Source organism: Eptesicus fuscus, chromosome 21, assembly GCF_027574615.1.
Source record: "Eptesicus fuscus isolate TK198812 chromosome 21, DD_ASM_mEF_20220401, whole genome shotgun sequence".
Taxonomy (NCBI): Eukaryota; Metazoa; Chordata; class Mammalia; order Chiroptera; family Vespertilionidae; genus Eptesicus; species Eptesicus fuscus.
This window is the reverse complement of record NC_072493.1, coordinates 29,262,250-29,278,045: the sequence shown is the minus strand read 5'-3', so window position 1 is coordinate 29,278,045 and position 15,796 is coordinate 29,262,250. Positions and strand designations below refer to the sequence as shown.

Below are 15,796 nucleotides of genomic sequence, written 5' to 3'. Positions count from 1 at the left end.
TGTGGTAAGTGCAATGAGAAAAATGCAAGATGTTATGAAAGTCTGTTAGAGAGGGATCTAATGTAATATTGGGGGGAGGGGGGGCGGGAAGGGGTGGTCACGGAAGACTACCTGAAAGAAGTGGTGTTTAAATGGAGACCTGAAGAATCTTATATAATAAAAGCCTAATATGCAAATAGATCGAACAGCAGAGTGACTGGCAGAACGACCAGTTGCTATGATGAGCACTGACCACCAGGGGCAGGTGCTTAACGCAGGAGCTGCCCCCAGCCCGCAGGCCCCAGGCCAGCTGGTCGCCCCGCAGAGGGAAGCGACAGGCGGAAGGGGGGCAGGCTGGTGAGCGGGCGGCGCCAGGCTGGCCAAGGTGGGTGCCAGCGGGGGGCTCCCCGATCGCCCCGCCAGTTGCCTCACAGATCGGCCCTGATCGCCAGCCAGGCCTAGGGACCCTACCCATGCACAATTTCGTGCACCGGGCCTCTAGTAAAAACTATAACAACAAACACAAAATTCTGATAGCTAACACAGTCTTACCATGTGCCAGGCAGCATTCCAGGCACATTTTGTGTGGGATCTCGTTTAATCCTCAGGACAACTCTGTGAGGCTTAATAATGTCCTGTTATTATCCCTGTGTGACCACTAAGATGGTAATACAGAGGCTCAGGGAGGACAGGTCATGTGGCAGAGTCAGGATTTGAACCTAGGTCCTCTTGCTCCAGAGTAGGAGTTATGTAGGTAAAAGGAGGCGGGGGGGGAGGAGGGAGGAGGAAGAATGTTCTGGAAGCCTGGGCTCTATTCTAAGAGCAGAGGGAAGCCTGTGCGGCCACATCCAGGGTCCACCCCTCGCTTCAGTCTGGCCCCCGCCTGTGTTGTCTGATGCCCAGGGTGCAGGAAGGCCGGCTGGCTGGCCTGGACACTGATGTTGTTGTCCCTCTGCCCACAGGCGGTCCGGCCGGGTCCAGCACTGCCGGATCCGCTCCACCATGGAGGGCGGGACCATGAAGTACTACCTGACTGACAACCTCATGTTCACCAGCATCTACGCCCTCATCCAGCACTACCGCGAGACGCACCTGCGCTGCGCCGAGTTTGAGCTCCGACTCACCGACCCCGTGCCCAACCCCAACCCCCATGAATCAAAGCCGTACGTGAGCCCGAGATCTCGGGCAGCACCTCCACGGGTTTAGCGGGGGGCAGACACCCCGGCAGATTGTGTCCACCAATCAGAAAAGCCAGTCTTGTGGGTGTGCTGGGGCCCAAATTCCTCGGGGTCTCTTAAAGTTCCCACGGTGGCCACCATTTCCAAATGCCCGCTCCCCTTTACTTTTGCCCCATTTCTTTCTTCTCCCTTCCTTCTACTTTATCTTCGTAGTCCTGAATTCCTGGGCCTCGGTTTTAAGAGCTTAATTTTGGCCCAGTGATGTCTTTCTATTTGTCAAAGATCATTCCTGTTTGTTCTGAAAGCAAACAAGGAAAAAATAATGGTAAAGATTTCCCCTTCATTTTTTTTTACTGATAAAGTGAATATCAGTTATGCCTCGCAAAGTTTTAACCAATTTTGGAAACAAACAAAAACCACATTTTTTAAGCAGGAGGTTGTTAAAGTGTTCATTTCTGAGAACACCATGTAACGCACAGCAGCTTTATTTTTGACGTCTCATCTATATTTGTACGGATTGCCTTTTACAATTTGCTATTTCACATCTTTAAAAGTAACCAACGACCAACTAAACAAAAGAACCTGTTTGAAACGCTATTCCCTGTATTCTCTGCCTCTGATTTTCTGTGCCATCCTCGGCTACTGGCCCTTCAGAGTTGGGCAGAGGAGGGGTCAAGATTGGTTGACTTATTGTCTTGTGCTTCAAACAGACCCGCTACATGGACGTTTCACCCAAGCTGTGTCTCGGTGGTCTTCTAACAATGCTATTTGCAGAGGGTTTTGGGTGGGAGGCCCACTCATTTCCCCAGTGGTTTCCGGGGCCATATTTCAGGCGTCCTCAAGCCCGCTGCCCACCCCTGCTCCCCTGTGGGGGACCCTCTCACTTGGCGGTTTCCCGGCCTCTGCTGCAGGTGGTACTACGACGGGCTGAGCCGTGGAGAAGCGGAGGACATGCTGATGAGGGTTCCCCGGGACGGCGCCTTCCTCATCCGGAAGCGGGAAGGTAGCGACTCCTACGCCATCACCTTCAGGTAAGCACACGGCTGGAGCCTGCAGCGTGCTCTCGGGAGGAGGCGGCTTAGGAAGGCCAGGTGTGGAGAACAAAGGGGGAGCTGCAGGTTTAGCTCAGGGTTCTCTCCCTAGAGGGTTAACAATAACGATGGCAAACATAATGACACACGCCACCTACATGGATATGTGCTTTCACTGTGCTGGACACTGGTCTATATTCGTAGTGATCTGTGACCATGACGGTTATTTTTTCAGAGGAGGAGACTGAGGCACAGGAAGGTTAAGTAACTTGCTGAAACATGCAGCCAGTAAGTAGTGGGGCTGGGATTCGAACCCAGGCACCCCTGGCAGCCCAGGTCGGTGAAGTCATAGATCTGATCTCCTCCCAGCTTCACTTGCCACCCAACACTGCCAGTGGGAAGGCCAACCATCTCTAGGATCATGGTTCTCTGCTTTAATTCCACCTCCGACTCCTGATTCCTCTAGCTTCCACCAATGACAAGGAGGTGTGAGGTTCAGACCCAGTCCGTCATCTGTCCTCCCAGCCCCGGTGGATGCTTGAGGGTGCTGATAGAAGGCTGGCTGCTGTATGAGTTCCTAGCTGATGTCCAGACACTGGGCTGTCTTTGAATCTTCATCTGGTTGAGTCCTCCACTGTAGCGATGAAGGGTAGATCCAGTTACTGCAAGTCAGGACACAGAGGCTCAGAGAGGTAGAGTGGGCTGTCTAGAGCCACACAGCCTAGTCCTGGGCCGAGCCAGAATTTCAGACTCGGGTCAGATTAGGCCTGCCGCTATTTTGCTCAGTCTGCACGGTGACGTTAAAAACTGAGAAATCTCACTTGAAAATTCAGATTGCTTCTTAGGAAAAACGGGAGGAGGTGGCCGCTCTGGGCCCACGTGCCCGTGTGGCGATGGTGGTTACCTGCTGACAGGAGGGGCCCTGGTGTGCCCAGGCTGCCCCTGTTCTTTCCCCTCCTGTTGCCCTTGCCCATCCTCCTTGGTCACCCTGCCAGGCTGCCCCCCCCCTCTGTCCCAGTTATTCCTGGGGAAGTGGGGGTGTGATTGTCATTATCCCTGCCGATACTGAGGACCTACCATGTGCTGGCTCTGGCCCGCACGCCTCTTTTGTGTTGGTGCTGCCAACAGGGAGGCCCTGGGCTACTTGGCATTGGCTGTGCCCGTTGCTCTTAGTGGTGCCCCTCTGCCTGGATGGGAAGTGGGCTGGTTTCACTGAACATCTGCACCAGCCACCATGCTGGGCGTTGGGGGGTCACGCTGTAGTCCCGTCAGTCTGTCCGGATGCTGTTGACCGAAACAACCAGGATAGGTGGGAGTTGTTGGCTTCCAGCTGAGATGCTCCGACAGGCCTGGGTGCAGGCCGCACCTGACAGTCCTCAGGTCTCCGTGCGTCACGCTGCTCCTCGCCGCGGCTCCGTCCCAGGTGGCTGTGCCTCGGGGTGCCGGGACAGTGTGCAGCAGAAAGGACGAGCCCTGTGATGTACGCCCCCCGCTGGCCCCTGCTTGAGCTGGGTGCCGTGATTCTGATCGGGCACCTGTGAGCTGGCAGTGGGGTTGGGGTCGCTTTACTGGAACCGTGTAGATGAAGACGGGGGGGGGAGGGGTCCCCCAGATGATGCTTGATTTATGTACGTCCACCATTCTGTTGGCATGTCTGTCCTCCCATGAGATTGGAGGCACCCTAAAAGTCAGAGTTTTTTTATTTTTATTTTTAGGAATCCGTAAATGTTCCGTGAGCACCTACTAGGTGCTAGTCCCTGTGCCGGGCTCCAGAAATACAGGAGTGATAAACATAGGCCAGTGGTCTGGTGGGGATGAAGACGTCACATGACTCTCAAGGGTTTCTTGCTTTTAACCGTTTTTTTCTCCTACCTCCCCTGGGCTGGGAGGCCGCGGGCGGCCAGTACGTGCTGTGTCCCAGCCCCTGAGTCAGCGATGAGGTCGGTTTCTCTGCCAGGAAGGCTTCGTCCAGCAGGTTGTGTCGCCAAGAGCAGGGAGGGAAAGGCCGTTTCCTTCGCTTGGGGCGGTGAACGTCTGGCCTCCACCCACTGAGTGCCAGTTGGGGGCCCTCAGCCATTGTCACAGACGGAAAGGACATCTTTTTCCCTGGACACACGCACCTTTTCATACTCGCTCTGGTCAGGGTGCGGGGTGGGCATCAGTGTCCCTCGTTAAGAACTGCTGCCCCTGGGAGGATAGTCACGTAAACAGACGTGTGTGATACGTGCCACGGAGGGAGGTCCGGCTGGGTGATGGGGAATAGGCGCCCCGGGGGACGGGGGCTGGGGTGGGGGACGTCCTCCAGGCAGAGGAGCACACAGGCCTGGAGGCTCTTCCTCCCCCACCCCCGCATGTTGGGGGGCACCTCTCCCCTGTCCTGGCCCCTTGAGCGTGTGCACTGAACTTCTGGATAGATTTCCATCCACAGCAGAGAAGCACCAGCTTTCAAACCCTTGTGAAGAGAGGGAGTTGTTGTCTGGGCTGCAGGGTGGGAGGCAACCCTTGGTGGGGCGAGGAGTTTCTTGGCGAAGCTGAGACCTCAGGTTGTGGTGACCACGGACTTGTGGCAACAGCCTCCAGGGCGCCTGAAATCAAAGCTCACCTCCAGCCTGTTCCCGTCTCCTGCTCCTGCTCCTGCTTCTAGTCCTGTGGGCTTGACCGTGGTTCTGTTTTCCTAACCATTCATTTACTGGGCACCCTCCTGGTGCGGGGCACACTGCAACGGGCTTACCCCGGGCGACCTGACAGACCGCAGCCCTGACACTGCGGGGGACGGGAGCTGCAAACCCCAGCACGGGGTGAGGAACCGAACCTGACCCACGCCCTTGATATCCGAGCGCCTCCCTGTCCCCCGGGGCTTTGTGAAAAGCTTTAAAATCAACCTTTAATTGTATAAATATGTGTCCTCCTTATAATAAATAAGTAAGACATTTGCAGTGAAGGCGAAAGCCCCTTGTGGTCCTACCCACCTCCGTCCTTGTCCTGGTAGAAGGCGCAGGTTTCTAACTGGTGTCTCCATCTAGACCAGTGGTTCTCAACCTTCCTGATGCCGCGACCCTTTAATACAGTTCCTCATGTTGTGGTGACCTCCAACCATAAAATTATTTTCGTTGCTACTTCATAACTGTAATTTTGCTATTGTTATGAATCATAATGTAAATATCTGTGTTTTCCGATGGTCTTAGGCGACCCAGCTAGCGTTCTCAACCTGTGGGTCACAATGCTGTAGAGCCTAAGACCATCGGAAAACACAGATATTTACATTACGATTCATAACAGTAGCAAAATTACAGTTATGAAGTAGCAACGAAAATAATTTTATGCTTGGGGGTCACCACAACATGAGGAACTGTATTCAAGGGTCGCGGCATTAGGAAGGCTGAGAACCACTGATCTAGACAGAAAAAGGTACACACATATGTGGTACACCTGTGGGAAATCTATAGTGCCGTTATGTGTGTGGGCAGTCTGTGCTGCTTTTTAAAAGTACAAATGGGATCATACCATGGTTTTATTCTGCAACTTGTATTTCTACTCAGCAGTATATCTTTTTAAAAAATTTATTAAAATATCACTGCAAATAAGCTACGGAAACAGAAGTCTTCTGGCATTTTTTACAGGCTTTCTGAAGAAGTGGCTTAAACAGGATGTGTGTTTTAAATCCATAAAAAATGTCTCTAAGGTGCAACATTTTTAAAAAGATGAGTAGTTCGCCCGTAGTAACTGTGCTGTTAGACAGTTTTAATATAAAGATGCTCTTGGCTGTAAAGTTAAGCTCAATACCTATTTTCCCAAATGTGTCTGTTCTTGCTGATAAAAGCTGAGGAGTAAGGCTGAGGAGTCTGTTCTGGTTTGGGTTTTTGGTGTGTTTTTTTTTCTGCCTCTTGTTTCCAATGGATGAGTGAGGAAATAAAAGACTTTCCTTTTTTTTTTTTTTTTGGGGGGGCGCGGGGTGGGGGGCAAGCCACTGTTGCACCAGATGGGGAATTTTTGGATAAGATTTAAGGATTGGGGCAGGAAGTCCCAGAGTTCTAGAGTGGAGACTGGCAAACGTTTTCTGTAAAGGACCAGAAAATAAATATTTTAGGCCTTTCAGGCCATATGGTCTCTATTGCAGCTCTTCCTCTTTGCCATGGTATTGCCACAGGCAATACCTAAGCAAATGAACGTGGCTGTGTTTCAATAAAACTTTATTTACAAAAACAGGAGGTGGGCCAGATTTGGCCTGTGGGTCATAGTTTGCCAACCCTGATCTGGACGTTCCCAACGTCAAGTCCTGTAGTTGGGGAGGAGGGGACGGGTGAGAGGAGCTAGCTGTGCAGACTCTTCTCTGTTTTGAAAAGACCCACATCATTGTATTCATAGGCACGTTATACCCCGTTGATGTGGTCCCCTCAGAAGGGATAACGAGGTTGCTTCTGAGAGGTGGGGACTGTATATTGTACAGCCGTTGTCTGGCTGCCACAGTCTCGGCGTGTCAGCCCCGTGTGGTTCCCCCCAGGGCCCGGGGCAAGGTGAAGCACTGTCGCATCAACCGGGACGGCCGGCACTTCGTGCTGGGGACCTCCGCCTACTTCGAGAGCCTGGTGGAGCTCGTCAGTTACTACGAGAAGCACGCGCTCTACCGGAAGATGAAACTGCGCTACCCCGTGACCCCCGAGCTCCTGGAGCGCTACAATATGGTAGGTGGCTGACTCTGTCATTTGGTGGAATATCTTGCCTGAGGTTATAACTCATCTGTTCATTCACTCAGCAAACCTTTTATGGAGCACTTACCATGTGTCTGATACTGCTCTAGTCCTGGGGATACAAAATTGGACACAGCACACAAAGACCCTGCCCTCATGCTGCCTATATATAGTCTAGTGTGGGGGAGACAGATAATAGATGAGATAAAATTAAATACATATATATATATATATATATATATATATATATACACACACACACACACACACACACACACACACACATGCACGCACACACACGCACACACCAGAGCATTGCGGGACGGTGGTAAGTGCTGTGGAGAAAAACAAACCCGGCAGGTGGGTAAGTGGACTCAGGGTGACGTGGAGGGGGTTGCCGTTCTCAAAGATGGTGTGGGAAGATCTCACTGAGAAGGAAACATTGGAGCAGACGTTAGCAGGGTTGAGGGAGTGGATCATGCAGTTCTGTGGAGGGAGAGCAGCAAGTGCAAAGGTCCTGAGGTGAGGACGTCCCTGGAGGTGCAGAGAGAGCCAGTGTGGGGGTAGAACTTAATAATATGGGGACCAATAGGCCCTGCGTGGTGTAGGGCCATGGTAAGACCCTGGCTTCTATTCTGAGCCATTGGAGGGTTCTGAGCAGAGACGAGACCTGATCTGATTTCCTGTCCCAGTTCCTATCAGGTGCATTCATTAACTTCCGAGATCTATTGTGCACCTCCCACGTGCCAGGAACTGTTCTCCATCTGAGAGTACCGTGGCTGCCCTGGGGAAGTTTGGGTTCGAGGCAGGGGAGCTGGATAAGGCGCAGTCACAGGAATAAGGTGCCTGCAGGCAGTGTGAATCACAAGGAGGAAAATCCAACCGGATGGTGCATAGGGGTGGGCGTTACGTTAGGTTGGGGCGGGGAGGTCAGAGACGGCCTCTTGCGAGGATTAAATGTGAGCTGAAAGCTGGAAGAGGCAGTGAATTGGCCAGGGTTGCTGTGAAGGAAGCTGGTTCAATGTGGAGGAGCAGCCACCACAAGCCCGGGAGTGACTGAGGTGGCCGATGTGGCTGGAACCCAATGAGAGAAGCAGAGGGGGGGGACGGGTATGGGGGGGGTTACAGTGTGGGCGGTAAACGTTTAACCAGTTCTCTGCAGAAAGAAGCCCTGGTTTGTGGGATTTGCCAATTTCCATGGTGTAAACACTTCCAAGGTGGGCAGTTTCAAGCGACCCACCACAGAACGCGAGTCAGGCAGAGACACACGATAGGCTCCCGCACACTCGGGGCTTGTGTTTTACGAAGGCGCACGGTGCCTGGCACACAGTCGGCCAGAATAGGGCTTTTCTCATTTGGGGGTAAAATGTCCAAGTTTTGGGGAACTTCTTTATGATGTCTCACTGTCTCTACCCACAGGGCATGAGGAAACGGTGCGGTGTCACCTCTTCTGCCAGAGGGCAGGAAACCACAGGGCTCTGCAGTCCTTGTTCTGTCCTTGGGCTGTCCCAGGAGCAGGGATGGTTCCATTTCTTTCTCTCTGTTCTTTTTCAGGAAAGAGATATAAACTCCCTGTATGACGTCAGCAGAATGTATGTGGATCCCAGTGAAATCAATCCTTCTATGGTACAGTGCCAACCTTTAATGTACACTATTTCCTGGTCACTAGATTGACATCGAGTCCAAATCCCCTCCCTCCCCAACCCCCCTTCCCGGTCATAATAGAGCAAGAGAACATTTTGGGAAACTTAGCAAAAAAAAAAAAAAAAAAATAATTTTTTTTTAGAGGAAATGATTGACAATATGACATCTCGTTTCAGGGAAGAGGTTAATAGAATTCCTTCCAAATGTGACTGTGCCTCGCTAAAATTCTGAGGTTTGATGAATCACCTTTGGGCCACACAGCTTCTAATTAAAAGTCTTTCAAATGTTTCTTGCTCACCCGCTGAGTGGGTGGTGTTTATAAATTCTGTCCCGTTCACTGACCTTGCAGCGAGAACACCATTTCGTATTCCCACCCGGCTGCAGTGTGACTTCCTGCAGGTAGGGCTGGGTTTTACTCTCAGCCCCCAGCTCCTCCTCCCCCTGGTTTCATCTCAAATGTAGTGTGAGCCTGTGGAGGAGGAAGAATGATGTGCATTTCCTGTTTTGGGGTGGGGGGGGGGGGCTGTCTGGGGCCGCCATCAGTATAAAATTCCTGATCAGAGAGGGGCTGCACTGTGGGGTCTGTGGCAATCTAGAGACAAATTTGTTATTTTTTTAACTTACAATTCTTGGCCAATGCAAATTCCTTTCAGCAAGAAATGAAGTCTCGAAAAGTCGTCGGCAAATGAAGCTGTGTGCGAAATGCATTAGCTTGATAGCAGAAACGTTTATTAAAGGCGGATGCTTTGGTAATGAGAATGACCGGGCCTCATGTCAGCGGGATGTCGGGGTGGCGGGGACTCCTCCCCAGGGGCAGCCATCCTTGCCTCTCCAGAGAGCAGGTCAGGTCTTCTGATTTATCGAGATAAACCAATACTTTATTTATTTATTGTTGAAGGTATTACATATGTCTCCCTTTTCCCCGGACCTCTCCCCGCCTGCTCCCACCCCCCAGCACAGGCCCTCACCCCACTACTGTCTGTGTCCACTGGTTATGCTCATATGCATGCCTACAAGTCCTTTGGTTGATCTCTTACCGCCCCCCCACCCCCACCCTCCCCCCTTTCCCCGCCTTCCCTCTGAGGTTCATCGGTCTGTTCAATGCTTCTATGTCTCTGGATCTATTTTTTGTTCATCAGTTAATGTTCATTATTCTCCACAAATGAGTGAGATCATGTGACATTTATCTTTCTCCGACTGGCTTAAGAGAAGCCAATACTTCAGAAGTTTTATGTGAAATCTCCCCCATTTTTAAACCCTGGCAACTAAGTTGAGTTGTAGAGAAAAATCTTCCTATTTTACGTGAGCCAAGCAAAACGTGACTGCATGCTGAATTTGATCGCAAGTTGCCCAACTGAGATGAATGCCTGGAAATAAAGCTGTAACTGTTAATGACTGGAAAATGGTGCAACAATTAAAAAAACACACTTGAAAAACAGACAAATAGTCCGTCCTCGTCTCACGGTCCTGACGCAGTGGCTGTCTGCGCGGCTGCTGGGCGTTCTGTCTCTCCTGGTCTCGGCCTAATTTTGCAGCCACCACCACCTGCATCTGTCATCTCCATTCTGCTCGGCTCACTTGCCACTTGGTCACGGGTGGGCTTCCCCATCACTGACCTTCTTATTGACCGTTTCTGTCTAACCTGGTAGGCCAAGCCACTGAGATGAAATACATGGCTTGGCATTTTAACTTATGAAAAAAGCATGTCTGTGCTGTAGAACATTCTGGGTGGCTGTGCCAGGTTAGCAGTGTCCCCATCCAGTGGCCATTTGGGTCATTTCTGGTCTCTTGCTCTTCTAGCTAACCCTCACATGAACTTCTTCACCTGTGAAGCTTTGGGCATCTCTAGCATAATTTCCTTTGGATGCGTTCTTAGAACTGGAATGACTAGATGCATAATAATAGGTAACACATCCACGTCCACCCATCCAGCATTGTTCTAAGTACTTGACAGCTTATTAGTCCTCGTAACAGCCCCAAGCAGTGGGTACTATCTTTGTGCCCATTGTACAGCTGAGAAAACCGAGGCACACAGAAGTTGAGTAATTGCTGAGGCCACGTAGCCAGGAAGGTGTGGAGCTAGAATGTGGACCCAGGCAGTCTGGCTGCGAGGGGTGTGCTCTTAGCCGCTTGGCATTGCTGCTGCCTACTTGGTCAGATGATTCTGTGGGACCATCTGTCAGGCTGGGGACTTGCTCCTTGTGGAAGCCATTATGTGGCACTCCCACCTCTGCCACTAGCTGTTCCTTCCTTGTTGTGTCCTGGGAGCCTGGCAGTGACTTGTGGGGATTCATGGGGAGAGATGTGGCTCAGATTCTGATATCCACCCTTGAAACAAGAGGGGCAGTTAGGCTCCCTCTGCAGGTGGGGGAGACAAGGGCAGGAGACCTGGGCAGCCTCTGGTTGGGGGTTCCTATGGTAGAACTTGCAGTACCCAGATTAGATTGCCCCCCCCCTTTTTTTTTTTTGTTAATCGTCACCCAAGGATATTTTTCCATTGATTTTTATTTTTAGAGAGAGTGGAAGGGAGGGGGAGAGACAGAGAGAGAGAGAAAAAAAAAACATCGATGTGAGAGAGACGCATTGATTGGTTGCCTCCCACATGAGCCCCGACCAGGGCCGGGAATCGAGACTGCAACTGAGGTCTGTGCCCTTAACCGGAAACGAACTGGAGACTCTTCAGTCCACGCGGGCCAACGCTCTATCCACTGAGCCAAACTGGCTAGGACTAGGTTGCTTCTTAAGAATATCATAAACTATGGAAATAACTCGGGTTGATTGATTCATCTCTGCACTCAGCCACCTACCAGCTAGTTGACCTTGGGCAAGGATACTTCATCTCTCTGAACCTCAGTTTCTTCATCTGTAAAATGGGCATAACAACACTGCTACCTACCTCTTATGGTTGTTGGAAACATTAAAGGAGGTACTATAGATAAGAGGCCTAGAGCAGTGTTTTGACTATAGTAAGCCCTTAATAAATGCTAGATATTATAATTTTTTGTCATGCACTATCTCATTAAATAGTCTTAACCCTGTGAAGCATGTAAAGTTTTAATTCGCCTTTCCCAGATGGGGAAACTGAGTCTGGGAATGCCTCAAGGTTATATAGTAGTAAGGAGCAGAGCAATAATTTGAACCCACATGTTTGACTCCATAGCCTCTGCTTGAAGGAGCAGTTTTACTGGATTCCTTGTAAAACCTGTCTACTTTTCCTTGGGGGGTGGGGAGGGGGGAGTTGCTGATCTAAACAGGTTTGACAGCTTCAGATTTTACGATTAATATTTGCTTGCTGCATGGGTATTCATTTTGCCATGGATTTATGCTTGCCACGCAGGCATTAAAGCAAATTCATTGAAGAAAAATTTTATCCTAAGTTTTGGGTTGTTTCCGCCGAGATCACCTTTTGATGGCTTTCATGGAGGAGTGCCCCGGTTACTCTTGCAAAATGTCAGTGTCCTGCAGGAGTCCAGTTAGGGGACCCCTGGCCTGGTAAATATTGGTGAGGCCGAGGATGGCCAGGAATGGTGTTGAGTTTGAACTTCTGGGAGGGTTGTTGAGCATGGGCTCTGAGGACTTCAAAGGTGGTGGTCATGGCTTAATCTGAAAGGCGTGTTGAAGAAATTGAGCAGTTTTGAGTGATTGAGGTGCCCTTGGCTCTGACCAGTCCCCATCTCTACTGGTGACTTTTTGAGACTACGGAGTCTTCGCAATGCTAGAAACTTGCCAGCAGATGGCGCTGTAACCCTGGACTGAAGCCTCTGGCTCCCTAAGGAGAACTAAATGTGCGACAGTACTAGTAAATGCAGAAGCCTCCCTCTGCTCATCAGCCTGCCTGACCTTTTTCTTTTTGTTTTCTCCGAAAGCCTCAGAGAACCGTGAAAGCTCTGTATGACTACAAAGCCAAGCAGAGTGATGAGCTGAGCTTCTGCCGTGGCGCCCTCATTCACAACGTCTCCAAGGAGCCCGGGGGCTGGTAAGGGTGAGCTGCGTGGTGGATGCACTCCACAGGTCACTTTTTGGTGGAGACACACAAGTGCCGGCTGAGCTCGGACCCCTTTTTTCTGTGTTCTCAGCTGGCTTTGACCTGTTCTATTTTCTCTGGGAAATGGCTTGATACCTGCATGCTGTATGCGGAGAAGCGGATAAACACCAATTTTTATCATATTAAATCACATAGCATAATATCATATTTATATATTATTTTTACTGTAATAGCAGCTACCATTTCTGAGGTCTTCCTGTATGCCACGCACTGTGCTAATAGCTTTCAGACGTCATCTGACCAAATCCTCGTTACGACCCTGTGGAGTTTTTACTATGATTATCCCCACGTTACAGATGAGGCAAATGAGACTTTCCAAACTTCCACAGCTACTAAGTAGCACAGGCTCTTTCCATTCCATGAGCCTGGCATTATTTTAAATTCAAATTCTTACGCTATAGCTTAGTCCTGTGCCCTATGCAGTGGCCCCATCCTGGGTTGAAGAAGACACATTTTAGGTCAAAGGTACCTGGTGTGCTGAGGTCCAGCTAGCTCTTCCCTCTGTTCACGTGGGAAGAAAAACTTGCTGCCCAGCCATAGGCCCCATCGTAGGTGGTTTTGTGGGGTGATTTCTACCTGAGAGCCGTAAGAATTTGTTCATAACCATCAACACTGGCAGAGATTCAAGCACCTCACAAGATCAGTATCTCATCTTCCCACAAGAGAGCTGAACCTGCATTTTGCAGACAAACTGGCACAGAGAAGTACAGTAACTTGTCCAGGGCCACACAGCAGGCTGAGATTTGAAGTCAGACCTTCTGACTCCAGAGCGCACACTCTTAACCTAACGCATATATGGGGTCCATGAGTTTTGACCAAATGGCAAGAGGATTTCCCCCCAATCCCACTCATTGCTGATAAAAAATCAGAGGATCCCTTTGAAATGCTCCATTATCTCAACACCTCTTCTGGTCATTCGGTCACTGGCCGCCTTTCTCTCACCAGCAACTGGGGTCTAAGGGACAGTAATGGATTAATACGGCCCAGCGAGGCCCTTGATGCCCTCTGTGTTTATCTAGGTGGAAAGGAGACTATGGAACCAAAATCCAGCACTACTTCCCGTCCAATTACGTCGAGGACATTTCAACGGTTGATGTGGAGGAGCTCGAGAAGCAGGTGAGTCGCGATCGTTGCAGGGAGGGACCTGCTAATCCTCGGGGAATCCACCGAGTCACCTCAGTGGTTATATTTTATACATGATAGCTAGCGTGTGGTCCCCGAGGAGCCCTGAAGCAGAGTGACATGGAAATCAGGAGTGCGCCCTGAGCTGTCGTGGGTGAAAGTCACTGTGACGAGCCTTCATATTTTAATCAGGTTGTTCTGGGCTGGAAAGGTTTGAATATGCAGGAGAAATCTCTCTAGAGTGAAAATGGCCAAATGGGGAATATGTCCTTTGCCTAAAGCAGCTTGCAAATGAAACACATTTCGTTTGGCCAGCCAGACATTCAGAACGAACGTGCTTGGTGTGGATAAGCAAGCAGGCCCAAGTGGAAGGCGCGTTGAGGCCTTCCTGGTGACACTGCAAACCTGGTTTCTGTTTCCTGCTTCCTCTTGCCCAGCAGACTCAAAGAGAAGCCACTTTCATTGTGACAGCACTATACCAGGGCCGAACTCTCTATAATGAGGGTTTTAAGGTCCTGTTTGAGCTCAAGGAATTTTCTAAGTGAGTTGGGGCAATCTGAGAAGGCTGCATGGAGGAAGGGGCATTTGAACCTTAAAAGTCAAGTTAGAGATCAGCAGCGAGAGACTGACAGAAGGGAATTCCAGGTGGAAGGTACGGCCTAAGCAAAGGTGTGGCGGTGGGAACGTGATTGTGTTCAGTGTGTTCATCCTGAGGCAGAGATGTAACCCCCTTATTGCGTCTGTCCATGATGCCCCCACCCACAGAGCATTAGCCTGGTGGAGGAATGGGGGTGTACAGACAATGGGCAGATGCACAGTTCTGCCAGCTCTCCTAAGGCCAGGTGTTCCCTATCTCACCTGGACCCTGGGATGGTTCAGATGTACAGTGGGAGGTAGAGCTGGAAGGCCGATCGGGGCTCCTAGAAAGCCTTAAAGTCAGACGGCAGAGCGTGGATGTTGCTCCCATAGGACATGGAGAGTCACGGAAGGTTCGTGAGTTGTGCTGTAGGAGACCAGATAGCCCCATTTCATCATAATGCCGGAATAAAGGGTCTGGGATGTTTTTGAAATCAGATCTATGGAAACGCTTCAAAACCTGTTCTAGAATTCACAAGGCACATTTTTCTACAGATTGGAAAATGAATCGCCGAACCTGTTGGCACCTGCTCACGGCTGAGTCCCTATCAGTAAAATGCTTCATTAGTTAGCTCTCTCCCCTTGGACATATCCTGTAATGAAAATGCATTTTAAACAGTTCCACCGGCAGTGTCTCTGCTAAACGGTGTGCTTTGGAAACGGGTTGTCTTTTGTGATTATACCTGTTAAGGCTAACGTGAGTTATGTCTTATTTCTTCACAGATTATTGAAGACAATCCCTTAGGGTCTCTTTGCAAAGGAATATTGGATCTCAACACCTATAATGTTGGTACGTTCACACATGGTCTTAGCCCGGATTCCCACCCAAATCCTCCCATCTGGCCTCAGAACCACCCCCTGCCGGGAGGCGGCTCTCGCTGGGTCCTTCTGGCCTTGACTTGGACGCTCCAGTTGAGTATTGGGCCAGGCTGGTTGCTGATTGCAGTGTCATGCCTGCTATTAATAACTGTAAAGTGCTAACACGGGGTCTGGGGCAGAGGCAGGGCTAGATGAATGTTTAATGTTGTTATTCCAAACAGCATCATCTCAGAGATCTGCCGGGGTTTCCCACGCTATTTTAAGAGGAGCTGGGCTGTTGGCCCGGCTGTGGCGGAGCATGGAGTTAGGAGTGTCCGGTTGTAAGCCCAGCTCAGCCTCTCGGTTGCTATGAGACCCTGGATCTGTCACTTCTCTCTGACCCTCCACTTGCTGGCTGCGCAGCTGGGCAGGGGGACACCTTGGCCTGCCCACCTTGGAGTCTGGTGCAAGGGGAGATGTGCATGCACAGCCCGCGCACACAGGCGCGTACAACGGTGCCGGTGATAATCTCATCCTCGGAGCCTTCAGTACATCTGAGCCTGACCAGGCCCGCCTGTAGGTGGGGATGCAGCAGCTTCCACACGGAGGGACCGACGGCAGTGAGGACACTCTGGGCAAGAAGCCCACACAGCGCTCCTCTCCGAGCAGCCGTAT

General features: G+C 50.6%; 1 protein-coding gene across 1 annotated transcript in view; it reads left to right on the top strand.

Moving 5' to 3' along the window:
- PLCG2 (phospholipase C gamma 2) overlaps positions 1-15,796 on the top strand; it is a 137,374-nt gene that overhangs the window by 87,333 nt on the left and 34,245 nt on the right. Inside the window, exons 18-24 of the mRNA XM_008139703.3 lie at positions 942-1,142; positions 2,069-2,188; positions 6,690-6,870; positions 8,431-8,502; positions 12,387-12,496; positions 13,585-13,681; positions 15,047-15,113. Of these exons, the coding sequence (XP_008137925.2) occupies positions 942-1,142; positions 2,069-2,188; positions 6,690-6,870; positions 8,431-8,502; positions 12,387-12,496; positions 13,585-13,681; positions 15,047-15,113 (848 nt within the window). The remainder of the gene's footprint in view (positions 1-941; positions 1,143-2,068; positions 2,189-6,689; positions 6,871-8,430; positions 8,503-12,386; positions 12,497-13,584; positions 13,682-15,046; positions 15,114-15,796) is intronic.